The following is a 19,322-nucleotide window of genomic DNA, read 5'->3' as shown; positions in this document are numbered from 1 at the left end:
CCCCAGGCCATTAGCAGGGAGCTGGACCAGAAGTAGAACATCCAGGACATGAACTTATGCCTATATGGAATGAAACACTTCAGAAGAATGATTAGCCTGCTATGCCACCTAGCTGACCCCACAATTAGAAATTTTGAGCAGTATTAATCCAAAATTCCTAGTCAATGCAATGGTAAAATGAAACAAATTTGAAGAAGTTATCTGTGTCTCTCATTGGAAAAAGCCAATACATGCTACTTTAGCATACTTTATCATAATGCAAACCAAGACCTAGCTACTCTTTTTGTACAACTCACATTGCTGCTAATTAGCTTGAGAAGGTAGCAGAAGAATATGGAAGCATTACAATATGTAAACTGGGCTCAACATGATGGCTTAAATCCTCACCTTGCACACACTGGAATCCATATAGGCGCTGTTTTGTGCCCTGGCTGATGTCTTTTCCATATAGCTTCCTGATTGTGGCATAAAAAAGGAGTAGAGGATGGTCCAAAACCTTGGGACCCTGTACCCACATGGGAGACCCAGAAGAAGCTCCTGGCTCCTGGCTTTGGAGTAACTCAGCTCTGACTGTTGTGACCACTTGGGGAATGAACCAGCAGATGGAAGATCTTCCTCTCTGCTTCTCCTTCTTTCTATAAATCTGACGAAAAACAAAATTGATCAACTCCAACAGGCAGTGACCCACTTCCTTAAAACAAACCTATCTCTGGTTCATTCTGGTATTCTCTAATTACATTCATAGAACTTTCAGCACATATGTAATGTTAATGCTATGTGCTTCAACACCCATAAGAAATAAAAGTTCCCAAATGCTATGGCACCTCTGTTCCATATCTAGGAAACTGTAGCCAAATTATATAAAAAATAAAGACATGCATGTAGCAGGATTTGTTGTAGGATTTAAAATATCTAAATATTCTTGGTAAAATTTTTGAAAATTAGGTGAGAACCATTCTACAGAGCACTGTAAGATACACTTATTTGTACTGTTTGTAAAAATATGTAGGATATGTTAACCCAAAACAGTTGCTGTTGGATGCAGCTACACAAATATTTTTCTATTTGTATGTGTTCAAATGTAATCTTATCTGCGAATGCGTGGCAAAATATTGTGGGAATTTTAAAGATAAGATTACATTTTTAGTAATTTTCATGATTGTGTTGAAGACTTCCCATATGGATAGATTTCAACAGCTTTTAAATCAAAGTCACTATGCTTTCAGTTCTATTTTTACACAATTTTTTGAAATACCTTTGTACCTGTCCCCTATTCTTTGCCTTAACAATTACGGGGGTGGGGGCTAATAAGACATCCATGGCTGATGGTCTGAGTTTTATCCTCTGTTATTTTGCTCTATTTGCCTTTTCCTTTATGTATGTATACACACATACACACATATGTATCTACTCATGCACACATACATGTAAGATACACAGACATAGGCATCACCCACATATTTGTTTGTACACATTGATACACATTTACATATTCAGTGTTTTATTGGAGAATCACAGAGACTCATGAGCTAAAAGAGACAGAGAGTGGTCCCATCCCTTGGTCTGTCGTTCAGTATGTGCAATGGCCGAGCCTGTGCCAGGATCAGTGCCAGAGGTGGGAATGCTGTACAGGGTAACCGGGAGGTGCGACAGGACCAGCTTCTTGAGCCATCACCACATCTCACGTTGCTCTGCATCACTTGGAAGTGAAGGAAACCAAACTCAGGATGTGTATCAGATTGGGGCCAATGTAAATGCTGGGCTAAATACTAATGCCCAATGCGGGGTCTCCCCAACAGATTCCTTTTGGACACCGTTACCGGAGGGGATGAGCCTGCTGCCCGCCACCCAGCCTCCCGGCCTGCGAGAGACAAACAGATGGACAGGGGTTCTGCCCAAGCAGTTCCAATTTATTGGGGAAATTTAATTTTTTATATAGGGTAACGGATAGCCTCAGGCCAGGAATTTCGGGAATTCTAGCAATTCCAGGATGGGAGAAACTCGGAGCCAATAACTAGGAGAATGACTGTGGAAGTCACCTCCCACAGGCCAGGGGTAGGTGAGCAAGACGGCCCTGGTCAATCAGTATTTCCTTGGAGCTACGTGATTTCTGCCCTGGTTCACTCCTAGGGCTCTGTCCTTGGCTGCCATCTTGCCTGCCAGTGACCTGAGTGTTAGTCGCCATCTTATTGACTTAGTGACCTCTTTGCCCCTGAGTCCCACAACCCATAATTTCTTTTGAGTCATTAGGAAAAAATGGTGGAACACATACATATAAAACTGTCATCAGAACCTTTCCCTGGGGATTTATATGAGTAAGAAGTGAATTTGATCATGTGCTTTAAAACTTTGGAGGCGGGGCCTGGCGTGGTAGCCTAGCAGGTAAAGTCCTAGGCCTTGAGTGTGCGGGGATCCCATAGGCGGACTAGTTCTAAATCCAGCAGCCCTGCTTCCCATCTAGCTCCCTGCTTGTGGCCTGGCAAAGCAGTCAAGCACGGCCCCAAACCTTAGGGCCCTGCACCCGTGTGGCAGACCTGGAAGAAGCTCCAAGCTCCTAGCTTCAGATCAGCTCAACTCTGGCTGTTACAGCAGTTTGGGGGGCGAACATTGATGGCAGATCTTGCTCTCTGTCTCTCCTCCTCTCTGTATATCTGACTTTGGAATAAAAATATATAAATCTTTAAAAAAAGAAAAATAAAAACTTTTTCAGACATCACTGGATAATGTTTACTTCTAAATCTTTTGATTTAATTTTTAACTTATTTTGAAAGGAAGAGAGAGAACACAGAGCTGTTCCATATTGGGTTACTCCCCACATGCATGAAGCAGTGATGTCTGGCCAAGAGAGAATCCAAGACCTAGAAATTCTTTCGGGGTCTCCCATTCAAGTATCAAAGAACTAAACTCCCAGAACCATTATCTGTTGCCTCCCAGGACGCACATTACCAGGGACCTGGAATCAAATGCAAAACCAAGACTCAAACTTAGGCATTCCAATACATGGTGTAAGCATCCCAAAGGGCCTTTTGTACACCAACCAGAAAGACGGTCCCTTGAATATTTGTAATAGAACGCTTGCCACATGTGTAAAGGATGTCTATTAGATATAAACCACAGACAAGATACAGCTTAGGAATTCTGAACTGTATTGTGAAAATGAGTTCAATGGAGATGAAGCAGTGAGCTTTCTTCCAGGTAGGGCAATATGGACTGGAGACTGAAACAAAAAACCAATGGGAGTGACAGGGCATGGGAGGGTATTCTAGCTCGTTGCACTGGATAGATGACAGGTGACAGGTAGGCGTGGAAGCATCTTCCTTGCTCAGATGAGGGGGCAAGTCTTACACTGGAGTATGCTACTTCAGACTGGAACAAAGCACAGCTCATAGCGGGGTGGAACAGTGACTATTCCATATTCCACTGGGGTGGGGTCAATCTGCTTTAGATCAACCACTGGTTTCAAGGTGAAATGCTGCAAGATGGTGGTCAGGACTATAAACAGCTCCATGCGGGCCAGGCCCTCTCCGACACAAGCTCTTCTTCCTAAAAATGACACCAACATTAATTATTCACACAGGGAACTTAAATAACTATGAAGTTAATAACAGCATTAATCATTGCCTGTTTAACCTCAGCTCTGTCTGTTTACATCCAACCTGGTTTCTTTCATTTCCTCGGCTCCCTGTATGGGCTCTGGTTTGTGTCCCGGGTGCTTGATTTCCAATCAGGCTTCCTGCCTGTGGTCTGGCAATGCAGTGGAGAATGGACCAAAGCCTTGGGAACTGCACTTGTGTGGAAGACCACACAAGGGGCTCCTAGTTCCTGGCTTCCTGTCATCTCAGCTCCCCCATTGCGGCCATTGGGGGAGTCAATCAACAGATGGAAGCTCATTCTCTCTCTCTCTCTGCAAATCTACCTTCCCAATAATAGTTAAATCTAGAGAAAAGAAAGTTTGCTTGCCTGTGGAGAAAGGCATGAAGTAGTCACTCTTCTTGAAATTGCCACTTGCATCCAGGAAGTGGCCAGGGTCAAATTTCTCAGGGTTGGGAAACTCTTTCTCATCATGCAGGACAGAAGTCAGAGATGGTAATATTTCTGTGCCCTGATAGAGAAACATACAAACAAAGTTATAACAGGAGGACTTGAAATAAAATTGGAAAATTCTCATCTAAACATTTGATTTTAAACATGTTGAGAAAGAAACATAAAGAAAGGCATTTACTTGTTCCATATAACAATAAAATCAATCAGTGGCTGGAATTGTGGCACCACAGGTTAAACATTCTACTGTATATTTCTTTCCTGTGAACAAAGAAAATTGACAAGCTACTTCCTGTTAAATGTGTAGTAATTTTGCACCACTTAAAGTGAAAAAAAGTCCAACCATCAAATGTGGATCTATGTTATACTATTTTTGCCTCCCATATCCTGTTTTGTTTTGATTTATTATTTTATTTCATTTTATGTTTTGTAACTTGGTCCCATACGCACAGGGATTTCCCCTCCGATTCCCCCCACTAGTGTTCTTTTAAATGAATTGTCATATATTCTTGAGCGGTGGGAGTACTGTTTCAATTCTCTTAAGTTTTTTTTTTTTTTTTAATTAAAACTTACTAATCTATTGGGCCCGGTGCCATGGCCTAGTAGCTCAAGTCCTCACCTTGAATGCTCCAGGATCTCATATGGGCGCTGGTTCTAATCCCAGCGCCACACTTCCCATCCAGCTCCCTGCTTGTGGCCTAGGAAAGCAACTGAGGACGGTCCAAGGCCTTGGGACCCTGCACCCAGGTGGGAGACCAGGAGGAAGTTCCTGACTCCTGGCTTTGGATTGGCATAGCACCGGCCGTTGCTGTCACCTTGGAAGTGAATTATCGGACGAAAGATCTTCCTCTCTGTCTCTTCTCCTCTCTGCATATCTTATTTTGCAATAAAAATAAATAAATCTTTTAAAAGAACTTTACTAATATATTAAAATATGAAAGTTACGGTTTAGTTTTTCAGAATCAATGAAAATTTTCTATGAGTGCATTTTTTGCTACCATAATTAACATTTTCATGCCTCATTATCACCTCTCGTAACATGTAAATATACGTTAGTGTCCGATGATATAATATATGAAATATTTTACACAAAACTTATAACTGGTTCCAATCTCAATATAAAGAATTATCACTATATGCAATAACAATTTCCGTCATTAAACAGAGGCAATCCAAGACCGTGACCATCTCTTATGGAAAAATAAGCCCCATAGCACACCTCTATTCCTGCCTGAGGACACTTTCCTTCCACAGTGTGAGAGAATGATGGCCAATCAGCTGCTGTTCTTTTCTTGATAAAAAGATGAAGAATAAATCTGGCACCTGCTATGTGTGAGGATCTTTCTAGAAGAGGAGAAATCTACCAAGAAGGAAGCTCTCAGAGGTGTACCAGACCATTCTCTTAGTCTGTGGCTGTGGCTGGGGTGTCACATTACAGGAGGAATGTCCTTGAACATTATTAAAGTCTAGCTACTGGACACTTGAGAATGAAAGTGGACAGAAGAGGTTGTGAAATGATAGGGAGAACTGAGGCCCCAGTCACACCTGTGCAGACAGAACATTGTAGTACCTCAAATAATCTGTGTTGATCCCCCAAATGATATTCAGTCAAAATAAAGAATATATGTTACACTAAGTCCATGGCTAAAACTTAACTCAAAATTTAAATAAAGCTACAATTGCAAAGAGCTGACAAAATCTCACAGAATTAAAGTATCTGTCAATAATTTAATTGCCTTTCAAATAAAAAAGAAAGATGCCATACCAGAGATGCCCCACAAAGAGTCAATCAGAATGTTCACATAAAACAAAAATTATTGAATGTGAAAATGTGGAAACCATGGCTCTTCTATTTAAGGGAAAACTAGTAAATAGAAGTAAACTCCATCGTACCCTGAGTGTCAGAGTTACCACTTTGGATCTTCAAAAGTTATTGATGTATTTCAGTATTCACAGAAAATAATTATAGAGGTATAGGGGAATGTATCTATATGAAAGTAAGTATTCCAAATATATTCACACACTCTAAAGAAACAATAATAAAACAGCAGATTAGAAATAAAAGAGCAATGAAAACATTAGAAAAAGAGAAATTCTAGCAAAGAACAGAAACATCCAACACAACATGATGGGATTAATATATCTGGAGCCTCCAACAGGAAAGGTTGGCAATTTTAGAGACAGAAAAGGTTGGAAATCTCATTTTTAACAAAGGTCATTTGGATATTTATAATATCATTTACAGACCACACAAGATTATCATGTAAAGAATTAACCTGCTGCAGATTAATTGAATTTTGAGTCCTGCCTGTAGCTGCCTTGGACTGGTCAGACCAGATGATTTCTTGCAAATTGTTATGGTTCATGAGCCTCATTCCCGAGCCTTAAGTGTATGTGAATTCCTACCAGGGAACACCCGGAGAGCAGCCAAAACCACGTAGCTGTCAGAGCACAGAAGGAGCCTGAGACAGAAGATGGTATTAGCTTGGTTCTCAATGTTCATGCTTTGTCTAGCAGGTAGACAGCAGGTAGCAAAATGTTGTTGACTACAACTTGACTTATCTTCCAAAGCAAGTGGAACCTTCAAGCACACTACTGCTACAGAGGAAGAGGAGAAAGTAGATCAAGTCCATAGAGAGCCATGGCTTCTCCAAAAGGACTCTGCCATGTCTCTGCAGATCTTTGGCATTAAATGGTAGGGGACAGACTCCAAATTGATCATCTGCAGTGCAGAGAATTAAAATAACAATTGAAGGTTTCCAGTTTGATCTGTTCAGAAAATACAGAAAAGCTATTAATGAAACATTTCAAAGGCTGTATTTTATAACACAGAAATCTCAGACATCACAAAATAAATATTAATCAATTAATCTATGTATTTCTTCCCTATGAAGAAATACATCAATCAACACCAGATTGCAGTAGTCATGTAATTACTTTTTCAGACAGAAAAATGTTGGGACACTTCATCTCTGGGAAGTGTGTTTTTTTCTTTTTGTTTTGAAAATGCCAACCAATGTTGTATGAGTTGAAGAATATAGAGAATTATGCCCAGAGAAGTAGAAGGGAAAACCAGGACATTATCATGTCTTTGATGTGGAAAGTAAGTGTACCATAATGAAAGATATACTTGGATTCCAATCACTTCCATAAGCTGAGTAAAACGAGGCCTGGAATATAGTCACAGATGGAATCATTGGTTCAGGGAGTGGCAAGGGGGTCACCTAAGACCTTGATGAAAACAGTGTCATTGAGATGGAATATATTTCAAATTTGCTGAGAAAGTTTGATTACAACATGTTATGCTTATGCAGGGATCTAACTCCAGACATTGGAATTAGAGATTATTGATGACAAAGAGGAAAAGAAAGCAGAAATTAGATTTGGGTTAGTATCCTTAGAGAGAGAGAGAATGAGAGAGGAAAGAGCCCTACAGGGAGAAAGAAGAGCAGGACCCCAACACAGTAACCTAGTGGTAAAGTCCTTATCTTGCATGTGCTGGGATTCCATATGGGTGCCAGTTCTAATCCTGACAGCTCCACTTCCCAACCAGATCCCTGCTTGTGACCTGGGAAAGCAGTTGAGGAAGGCCCAAAGCCTTGGGACAATGCACCCAAGTGGGAGACCCGGAGCAGGCTCTTGGTTCTGGGCTACAGATTGGCTCATCTCCGGCCATTCTGGCCATTTAGGGAGTGAATCAGTGGAAAGAATATCTTCCTGTCTTTCTCTCCTCTTTTCTGTATGCCCGACTTTCCAATAAAGAAAAAGAGCATCTCTAAGTACTGTTCTGAAACTGAGAATACCTTGGGGTTGGTAGTAATACCAATCTGTTGGGCTGCATGTTCTTTAACACAGTAGGGAGGCAGGAGACTATTGAACTGGATGTCTTACAAATAAATAAAGATGTTAGATGGGTAGTAAGGAAGAAAGCAGGACGACATCATACTGGTTAACTGTTAGGAGTCATAAAGTCTAACACTGGAAACAGAGAAGTAGAAAAAAAGACTAGTGGACAAGAAGTGTGGAGCTACGTGTATACTTAAAATCTTAAATCTGTGGTAGTTAGCACCATTGCACTTCTACAATAGTATAAACTACGTGGAAGGAAATGAGAATGTGGTCAGAAGGGGAGTTGTCTGAGTTATGAGAGCAGAAAGTTAGGCAATCAATAATTCTTCTACTATAACAACTGAAAGCCTGTGATTCTTGAGGAAGAGAAGAAAAAATGATTATCACCTTTGGGATGTGGTATCCTCTAAACTCAATGTTCCGAGTCACTGCGTGGGAAACATTATTAGGAACCAGGTCAATGAATCTCTGGATCTCATGTACTACAGCGTCCGTGTAGGGCATGCGGCTCCTGTCCTGCATGCAGGGGCTCCGGTGTCTGCCGATCACACGCTCAATCTCCTCCCGGGCTTTAGCTGGCAGGGCAGACGTTGGATTTAAAGTCAATTTTTCTTAATAGATTACACATTATCACACTGTGGTATGATACATGAAGTGGATAAATTAAGTGTTTCTACATCCAATAACAGGAAAATGAAGCAGAATTGTAGCTCCAAGGCAGATACAAAGCTCATGGGAAGTGAGCCTCATGAGTCTTACAATAAACACACATAAAACTGTTATCATGAAACCAGTATCAAGACTCTAATTCTGGTGTTGTTGTTGTTGTTCTGTATTGCTATTTTCAGTCATAATCACCCTAGGTCTTTGAAAGGCTAGTGTGGCTATTTGGTTCAAGGGAGGCTATGTCTTGTGAGAGGGACATTTACATACTACATCTCATAGGATCCAGCAAAGAAATTTTTGAGGATGTGTTTCTAAATTGTATTTAAAAGCAATCCATGGGGCCCAGCACAATAGCCTAGGGGTTAAATCCTTGCCTTACATGCACCAGGATCCCATATGGGTGCTGGTTCATGTCCTGTTTGCTCCATTTCCATTCCAGCTCCCTGCTCGTCGCTTGGGAAAACAGTCAAAGGTGGCCCAAAGCCTCGGGACCCTGCACCCACGTGAGAGAGCCAGAAGAAGCTCCTGGCTCCTGGCTTCAGATCAGCTCAGCTCCAGGGACTGTAGCCACTTGAGGAATAAACCAGTGGGCAGATATTTCTCTTTGTCTCTTCTCTTTTTTATCTGCTTTTCCAATTAAAAAAACTGAAATAACTCTTTAAAAAAAGCAAAAAATGATTAATGATTAACTTCAAAGTAAAAAAAAAATTGATATCAGGAAAGTAACTTCATAGTGTCAGTGTCTTAGTGTTCCAAACAACAAAACATGTTATTGTAGTGAAGAAATATTGGGTGACATGAATACTTTATAAAAAATGTCAAAAATACAGAAAAGTTGTATTTACTAAAATAAGCTTTTAAGTGAAAGTTTGTGCAAAGTCATTCAAGAAGGTTATGTAAAAATCATTTACTGTAGCTTAAAACCTTTTTGGGAAATTGAGTCTGATTTTCTGATTAGGAAACATTTTGATTGTGAATGCATTTAGCTAGAAGTACTATTTAAAAATATATACTTATCTGGACACAGAAGACTGTGAAGCCAGATCTTTTCCGGGAAAGAGAGAAACTTGTTCTCTCCAACTCCTAAAAGCAGTATTGTTCTTACACCTCTCCTGCCCCTGATTAGGGATTCTGCAGCTTGTCACAGCAAAGAATGTTCTCTGCCCTCCAGGCTTGGTTGTGGGGTTGTCAGTCTCTATCCCATGTTTGATAGATGATCCAATTTTAATAAATTAGTCAAGCCCTGAGACATTTTCCTTGCTCATTCTCTAGTGGTTGAAGGTTAGTACAGGTATCAATGCTTTCTTCTAACTGTATCTGAAAATTCATCCTGTCTGACATCGATGAGCGTACCTGCAATCTCAGGATGCTTCAACAGGAGCAAGAGTCCAAAAGTCATGGTTGTGCTCGTTGTATCTGTGCCCGCACTGAACACATCCCATATGGTAATGAGCAAGTTTTCCATGGTAAATTCAGACTGTTCCTTACGTTTTTCCTACCAAAGACATATTAGTATTTCATTATAAACTAAAGTCATCGGTGTTAACACAAAATAATTACATATAGCAAACACATTTGGGAAATTAATTTCCTTCGTTACATATTCTATCCATAGAACTTATTTTACTTACAAAGACACATTATCATTATTCGGCAAAATATACATACATATATATGTCTCTGTGTTTTGTGCTTTTTCGATTTGCCACCAAATAAGAAACAGATTTTTACATTATCAGTATAATACCTTCTAGTATTTTTTCACCTAGAATTTTAAAACATGTCAACATTTGCACAAGCAATAAACACAACTTCATGAAGTAGCTTTTTGTTCATCTGAATCTTATTGCCCACAATATAAGGTGGAAAACCCAAATCCCTTTCTACCTTTTCCATTTTAATCAGGAAATAGTCAATAAAGTCCCGAGGATTATTGACATCCAGAGATTGTTGATGTTCTTGTACTTTTTCCAATATAAACTTGATCTGGGCATCAATGTTTTTTAATAACTGGTGATGACTTCCTGGGAGATAATGTAACATGGGAAAACTGTTGTAGAGCTGAAAGATGACAGAATTCTTTGTTAGTTCACTTTAAACAGCTCACAGGAATCTTTTGTGTCACAAATGCTTTGATGTGTGCTGAGTGGATAAAGATGAGTGGGACTTGCTTTCTGCAGTGGAACATGGCAATTTGAAGGATATGGTGAAGAAAAAGAGGACCACTTTTTGTTCTGTTCCCAGCCACATCTGAAGGGATCCAGGAATTGTCTTGGTGTCTTCTCTGTTCACATGAGAATACTGAGATTCAGAAAAGCCAGCCAACAATTCAAAGAAAATCTAGCGGTATCAGAGCTAGAAGCCAATTTTATGTGTATTTCTCCAAGGAGCTACCTAAAAACTTAGTGCTCATGCTCTTCTGATTTAATGAAAAAAAAATGGTGCATCAGAGAGTAAGGCAGTATCTACATTACTTAGTTCGTTATATTTAGTATTTTCTTTCCACACGAACATGTACATTCACCCGACTTGGCTTTTTTGATCATAATACTCTGACATTACTTCAGACATCTTCGTGACTTAAAATCATCACCAAACCAATTTATATAGGATGTTACTACGAATCAAAGAACAGACTTAAAGAACTTACAGAGAAGTAGAGATTTCATATGTAGATTGTTGTTTGCCTCAATTGCCTTAAAGAATATTCTAAATAGTTCCGCGTCCTCATAGTCTGATCCAGATAACCAAAGTGTAGACTATCTTTGGGAGTCTTCCCACATTAAAACACATGTTTCACTTTTTGAACTCCATGGAGTTTTGTTAGCTCATACAACAATTCTTAAAAACTTTCTCTGAAAGTGTACAATCAAGAGATTTTACACATCTTCCCTTTAAATAAAAACTGAGAAAAAGTCTCCAAAGCATCTTAATTATAAATGAGAGATTCTGATAAGTTGTTTTCCTTCTCATCTACTTTATGCCTTCAATGATATTTCCTTGCAGCAAACTGATTCGATAACTTAGTGATTGCTTGCAAGTACTGCTTTGAAAAACATTGTTTAGCACACTTTAAAAGGGGACATAGTAATGAGCAAATGACTTGACAGAAAACAATCTTACATTTAAAGACATCCTCACATTACCTGTATCCATCTGGAGGCTGAAAGTGCGAAGTTTTCATGAAAATATTTAATCAAGCTTTGAAATTTCTCATCACCATAGTCGAAACGATTGCTAAAAATAACGGAGCAGATCACATTGCAGGGAACACAGAACAGAAGTAAGCTAGGATCACAGGGAGCTCCTAAGGAAAATGGAGTCAAAGTTAGTGCACAGTTCCCATAGATCTTAAATTGACACACTATCTGTGTCACCCAAGTTTATTTGTTAACTTCCCCTAATTAATTCCTTATTCACATCCTTTTCCATTTTTCTTTTTTTTATTAATTCATTAATTACATTGTATTATGTGACACAGTTTCATAGGTAGTTGGATTCTCCCCACCCCTCCCCAAACCTTCCCACCATGGTGTTTGGTATATGCTTGCAATGGGGGATTCTCAACTGAACTTGAACTGTGGTTATGCAACAAGGTGGAGGAATCCTTTTCCATTTTTAAAAAATATATAAAAAGGAATGTATTTGAAAGGAAGTGTTTAAAATATTTTTAAGGTGTGGAAGTTAACGTTCTGTGTGAATAGTCTTATTAAGTGCACAGAAAATTGAATGCCCTACCAAAAATCAATAAATGAACTGCAGTGTTTTTTTTAAAGTTGAAAACAAATTATATTTTTCCTTGAAGAAGAGAATAATGAAAGGAAATATAGAAATTATATTAGAATACTTGAAAAACCATGTTGTAGTTTTGGAAATAGACTTCTATATTTAATAAAAATTATTCCACCTTCTGATGTTTGCTAATGATATATTTTAAAGATCTTAAATATTATCATCTGTATTTTCTCCCTCAGTTAACATATGAATGACTTGACTTTAAACAGAAAAAAAGAAAACTTCAAGGTCTCCATTCTTTACCAAAAGAAGGAATTTAAGCCACATAAAAAAGCAGGGATAAATGACACTATCAAATAAACACAGCAATTCTCTGATATTTGACATCAAAGAAAACAAATTTAAATCACTTGAAATGGAATTCAAAGAAATCATTTAAAGAACCTCAGTGACATGTAAGGTGATTAGCTGGAAAACTGAAGAAATCAAAAAGACATTCCTGAATCTGGATAAGAAGTTCAACAAAGAAATAGATAATAGAAGGAAAAACTAACAGATTTTAATAACTGAAATAAAAGGTAGTAATGAAATATTCAACATGACTATACTGAGAAGACAAGGGATCTTCTGGGTCCTAGGACACTGTTCTGAAATGTCATGGAGCAAAAAATAAATAAATAAATAAAGCATGAATGAATGTGAGGAATGCTTTTAGGAGTTGCAGATGACCACTAAACCAAAAAATACTTCACACAATATGAACAGTTAAGTGAGAAAAGATGAGGAAAAATAGAAAGCAGCTTTAATGCAATGCTCCAGATAATTGGATACTTTACATGTTTTGGTACAGTTAGGAAGAGCCAGATGTGTCAAGCTCATAAATCATCAAATTAATGAAACTCAAAGATCCTCTGGAAGGCATATGATAAACAGATTGTCAAAAGTTCCACACAAACAGATGTCTAAAATCAGCAAGAGAAAAGTACCATGTATAATTCCCACTAGAGTATCTATAGATTGCTTAGCAGACAAAAAATAAGATGGCATATTTAAAGTGCTAAAAGGAAGATAAAAAGCCAGAGCCAAAACATTAGAGCCAACAAACCACCCATCAAAATGAAGGCAAAATACTATCTCACAAACTGCTTAACAGACTGCTTGACCTAGAGGTGAAAATATAATAACTACAAATTAGAAAATTAAGAATAAGTCCCTTTTAGACATAGATGCAAATTTAAAATAAACCATTATTTTAACACTAATATGTGAATCTCTTATATATCTTCTTCGGATTTTAACATTCAAAGTGGTTGGGATCCCATACTAGTGTTGTTTCAAGTCCTAGCTAGTTTTTGAGGGGGAGTCAAGATGGCGGTATAGGGTGAGAATCATCAGCCAGGATGAAGCACAGAGGGCAGATTTCAGGAAAAGATAGAACATAGGATGATGATAGAGTGGTTCCTGAATACAGGAAAGCAGCAAAGACAGCACAGTGCTGTTGCAGTGACCAGATAACTCAGCAACAGTCGGCAAGCAGCAATCCAAGCTCCAGCAATACCCAGAGTTCCAGTGGCAGCCAGAGCTCCAGTGGTAGCCAGGTAGGAAAGAAACTTCACTGGTAGACAGAAGGCTAACACAGGCAAAGAACTGCCCATCCTGCTGATTTGTTTGCCCCAACAACAAACAGAGAAAGAGCACTGGACTCCAAGGGGCAGTGCAGGAATGGGGTGGATTTCACAGTCCAGACCCCCCACCAGTGCCTCATCAGGTGCCATTTGGTATAATGGGGCAAAGGCTGTGGATCAGGAGGGATGGCTAGGAGCAGTCTTGTTTCTGGCTTAGCAGACAGCACTGCTCTCACAAGCAAAGCAGAGCCAACTTTACATCCAATGGGTTCCACACACATGGGTCCATGTCACCCCCAGAACTAATGGTCAGCATATCCAGAGCTGCTGCAGCGACACATCAATAAGCTGTGTATGTGCTAAAACAGGAGTGATCAGGAGCCATTTTGTGCATGGGGCCAAAGGTTGGGGATGGAGAGACAATAGCAAGATATACAAGCACTAAACTAAGAGCAAAAATCACTTCAAGCTCAGTGCATTGCACTGGTCTCCCAGAGAAATTAGATCACTACCTTTTACCATATACAAAAATCAACTCAAGAAGGATCAAAGATATAAACATAAGACCAGAAACCGTAGCATTGCTGATTACGAAATTCTATGATATCTTTTTCTGGGCTCATAGATGATATTTCTCAAACCCTCTTACACATAAGTATGACACCAGTAACAAAACTATGGTTCATGAATATGATAGAATTATTTTGTGCCACTTCCACTGCTGGTCTAAATACTACTTACTCTTCTCTACTTTTATAACCAAAGAAATGGTAAGAGCCATAAATACAAGAAGCCCAATGTGGAAGATATCAGGGGGTCTCTCAATAGGGTATCTAAAAAGGCTGTTGTGCCAACTGCTTCAACTCTTTCCCCTCTTATGTGACGAAAAGTGAATTTCTGTTGTATTTGAGCTGCCATACCATTTTTAACTACTGTTAATACCCAAACACTAGTGTTAATTATGTTAAAAAAAGTATGCACCTTTAGTTTTTCTTAATTCTTCTATCAGACACAAGGCTTCCTCTTGAATTCGGTCTTCAACAGTTTTCTTTCCCATCCCCATATTTCGCAAAACTGTGAGGGAAAACCGCCGGGTTTCCTTCCATATTTCTCCACTGCTAAATACAATACCTGTTAGGGTTTAAGGAACAAACACATAGTGAATATCAGGCAAGATCATGAATTAGAGGTAAAATCCTCATCTCAATAAATGATATGGACACATAGGCAGAGAATCAACTATACCCACTAGTGTTAACCTAAGGGATTTCCATTGAGACCTAATTCTGTCTCCTTCTTTCAATATTCTATGATCAGGACTCTTGATTTTATGTATTACTAAACTCTGCTTCATCCATTGGCAGATGACTGGAAAGTTGACAGAGAATAATTGAAAATAGTTCACATACATATTAACTTAAAATCTAATATCAATTTCAAACTCCATTGCCTATGTGTTCCTTCACAATTCTCTTATCATGCCATATCTAACATTAGGCATTGCATTTGGTTGGAGTCAAACATTTCTTAGGCCTTTTGAGAAGAAGACACAATTGAAGGGGAGGCTAGACATATACCAAACTTACAATCATTCCTTGCATATGATCCAAACTTTCTAAAATATTCTCTCAGCACCCATGAGTCACATGAGGAAGCTACATATTTAGGGAAGGGACAATTCCATCATCATTCATGTGTACTTCATTTCCTCTCAATTTCTATGTAATAATTAAAGAAATCATCATTTCAATTATCTGTTCTTAGACAAAATTTACACAGCATTAATGGTCTGGTGGCTTGAATTTGCAAATTTTATGCTTACTAGAAACAGTTTTTTCACAGTAATAGAGTTTACAAAACATTAAGTGTTTCATATAGAATGAATACACACCATAGATAAATAAAAAATGCATGTCATAAATTCCTCTAAATGTTCATAATTTCTCAATTCTTTAGCCTATATTGAATTTTTGTGTCCCTCAAACTCAAGCATATTCTCCAAACAAAAGCTTACCTAATCCTTTGGTAACTCTGTCTAACACTGGGAAAGGCCCTCTGCCAGAAAACTCCTCTCCCCAATCAGTCAGGGCTTCTTTCACGGCTTTATATCCATACAACACTACAGTGGGCTTCATTCCAAAATATAGGGTGAAAACAGGTCCATACTCTTTTGCAAGCTTGAAGAGAGGTAGAGAATGAAAAAGTTAAATGTAGATCATGGATGGAAACACTTTTAATGTTATTGAAATATTTCAATATTCATTGATCCAACACAAAATGGTTCAACTTTTAAGACCATGGATTAATTGTAATAGTATTATCACTTTATCGTCACCGCTGTTATGATTTTCGCCACCAACATTTACCCATATTAAGGTCATACTATGTGATAGGGTCTATGTCCTTGATCATGGTACCATAGTAACCGTTTTATGCTATTCTATTATTGTAAAGAGTTTCTCCTTCCATATTGAAAAGAAAATAGATGTTGCACACCTCATAATTACCTACTTTTATTCATCTTCTACATGTTAATTTTGACAGCAGCGATCCTACATTTATTAGTAATGGAGAATATGGTGGTACTCTTACTATCATATTACATATTGACATTACAATACTGAAATAGTAGCAGCAAAGATATGCTTTGACTTCTGCTACAAGCATATGAGCTAAAGTGCAGACACAGTCTCTTCAAATCCAGTCGATAACACAGGAAGAAAGAGCACCCAAGGACAGAGCTGTGAAAGCCCTTTGTCTTAAGAAAAGACTTTTTTCTTCCACTTTCCTCAAGTTTCAGATAGCTGCTGCTGTGTGGATAACTCGTACCCGAAACAGCATTGGCTAATTCATGCAGCAAAGATCATAGGAACTGTGCAAATTGCTGAACATTTAATCATTTCCTTGACTTCAAATCAATATATCCCTTTAGAAAACCTACTGTTGTGACAGAACAGATCATAGATTTTTTTTTAAGGATTTATTATTATTTTTTTTTATGGGAAAGACTGAGTTACAGAGATAGAAGAAAAGACAGAGAGATTTATTTGCTGACTTCCATCCAAATGGCGACAATGGCTGATGTTTGCTTGGTCCAACAACTAAAGTTAGGAGCTTTTTTGTGGGGGGGTCTCCTATGTGGTTGCAGGGGGGGTTAAGAATTTGGGCAGCTTTATCTAGCAATGAACAGAGAACTGGAATAAAAGGGAAACGCCCAGGTGCAAAACAGTGCCCACATGGGATGCCCATATGGAACCAAGTTAGTAGAATTTTTTTATTTACTTTTTAAAAGATATATTTATTTTTATTACAAAGTCAGATATACAGAGAGGAGGAGAGACAGAGAGGAAGATCTGCCATCCGATGATTGACTCCCTAAGTGACTGCAGCAACATGTGCTGTGCGATCTGAAGCCAGGAGCCAGGAGCTCTTCCAGGTTTCCCACGCGGGTGCAGGGTCTCAAGGCTTTGGGCCATCCTGCCTACTTTCCCAGGCCACAAGCAGGGAGCTGGATGGGAAGTGCAGCTGCCAGGATTAGAACTGGCGCCCATATGGGATCCCGGCACTTTCAAGGGGGGGGACTTTAGCTGCTAGGCCATTGTGCCGGGCCCAGTAGAACTTTTAAATTTAACCCATGTTCATATAAATTAAACTACATAAAAATAAACTACTCCAAGGAGGTTGTAATATGAACATTTACTACTTAGTTTCTTCAATTTCAACCATCATTAAAAAGACCTTTTTCCATGGCATCTGAATGAGAAGCTGATCTGCATCTGTGCACACACACTCTTCAATTATCAACCTTCCCAGCATACAGATTACAGGCTTGGCATACCCTCAATCTCTCCTTCATAATCTTTTCCTGTTATCAGAATGACTTTTTGTGTACAACTGAGAGAAAATGAATCCTACTTACCCTGCTTAAAGATTTGATGATATTCTTATTATTTAGCTGTAAAAGATTTCCAACAATTGGCAGAGGAGTGGGGCCGGGTGGTAGCTTCCCTTTGCCATGGCTTTGCCTCCACAAAGAGAGGAGAATCAAACAAGAAAGACAAATCACCAGAATAACTAGAAGACCCATGGGCAGGTTGCGTGAAAGTCCAATGCAAAGCAAAAAATCCAAAGACCTTATATAAACAGGGCCATCTCATTATATAATCTGTACTAATCTTTGACCTTTTGATCAACATTCTACACTGCAGTGCACTTTGGACTGATGGTAGGATTTTTTTTTTTTTTTTTTTGGCGGATTCCTGTATTCTCTCTGGAACTCCCACTGAAGCATAGCTTTTACTTCACCAGAGAGTGACCTTAGTGGCCATAGTTTAATTGTAAAATTGAGAACTGGCCACTCATCATAAAACCTTTGTAATTGTTGAGTATAGAAGGACAGCATCTCAACAAAGTCAAGGCACATTATGACAAACCCACTGACAATATCGTATTAAATGAGGCAATATTCCAAAAGCATTTCCAGCGAGACTGGAGGCAGAAAGAATGTTCTGTTTCATCATTCTTATTCAACACACTTTGGCAAATTTTAGCCAGAGAAAATAGGCAAGAAAAAGGAAACAGTGGTACAAAATGCAAAAGGGAAGTCAAGTTATCCTTGCCTGCTAATGACATGATTATTTAGACAAAGGAGCAAAAAGACTCTGCTAAGAGACTGTTTGACCTCACAAGGGAATTCAGTAAAATTGCACAACAAAACCAACATACACATAATATCAATAGCTTTCATATATACCAATAATACTATGAATGAGAAAGGACTAGAAATAACAGTCTCATTCCCAAGAAATCCAAAAAAGAACAATCCCATTCACAATAGATCATTGAACATATTTTGGGATATTCTTAATGAAAATCACAACACATCAATAAAAAAAACACAGAAACAGACATAAAACTTGGGAAAGCGTTCCAAATATAGATATTGGAAGAATCAATACTATCAAAGCAATTTATAATTTAATATGATACCAGTAAAATATCAAGGGCATTCTTAGATAAAGGGAGAAAAAAGATCCTAACACTGTTTGGAAACACAATAAACACCCAATAGCCAGAGAAATCTTAAATAAAGCCAGAAACATTTTAATAGCAGACATTAAGACAGCATGGGAAAACTTTTGATGGAGAGGAATTCCTCTTGAGTCCTCTGAAACAGCTTTTCTCTTGCTGCTAATGTGCACCTTGGGAGACAGCAGGTGATAGCTCAAGTACATAAGCCCTCCTACTCACACAGAGTTTGGGCTTCTGGGTTTGGCCTGGCCAAGCATTAGCTGTTTGGGACATTTGAAAAGTAGGTCAGCCTGAACCTCTACCTCTTTCACTCTCTGCCTGACATTCTAATGAAATTAAACAAGTAAAAGAACATTAAACTAAGAAGAAAGAGGA

At 38.7% G+C, this 19,322-nt stretch overlaps 1 protein-coding gene across 1 annotated transcript in view; it reads right to left on the bottom strand.

Moving 5' to 3' along the window:
* Positions 1 to 3,361: 3,361 nt before the first annotated feature.
* LOC101527195 (cytochrome P450 2C2) overlaps positions 3,362 to 19,322 on the bottom strand; it is a 113,252-nt gene continuing 97,291 nt past the window's right edge. Inside the window, exons 1-9 of the mRNA XM_058671987.1 lie at positions 17,836 to 18,032; positions 15,931 to 16,093; positions 14,898 to 15,047; positions 11,703 to 11,863; positions 10,444 to 10,617; positions 9,910 to 10,051; positions 8,278 to 8,465; positions 3,957 to 4,102; positions 3,362 to 3,539 (exon numbers count right to left, since the gene is read on the bottom strand). Of these exons, the coding sequence (XP_058527970.1) occupies positions 3,362 to 3,539; positions 3,957 to 4,102; positions 8,278 to 8,465; positions 9,910 to 10,051; positions 10,444 to 10,617; positions 11,703 to 11,863; positions 14,898 to 15,047; positions 15,931 to 16,093; positions 17,836 to 18,003 (1,470 nt within the window). The 5' untranslated portion in view covers positions 18,004 to 18,032. Of the gene's footprint in view, positions 3,540 to 3,956; positions 4,103 to 8,277; positions 8,466 to 9,909; positions 10,052 to 10,443; positions 10,618 to 11,702; positions 11,864 to 14,897; positions 15,048 to 15,930; positions 16,094 to 17,835 lie in introns of the transcript that reaches the window.

Source organism: Ochotona princeps, chromosome 13 (genome assembly GCF_030435755.1).
Source record: "Ochotona princeps isolate mOchPri1 chromosome 13, mOchPri1.hap1, whole genome shotgun sequence".
NCBI classification, from domain to species: Eukaryota; Metazoa; Chordata; class Mammalia; order Lagomorpha; family Ochotonidae; genus Ochotona; species Ochotona princeps.
The sequence above is the reverse complement of the archived record's forward strand: the minus strand, read 5'-3'. Positions and strand labels throughout refer to the sequence as shown.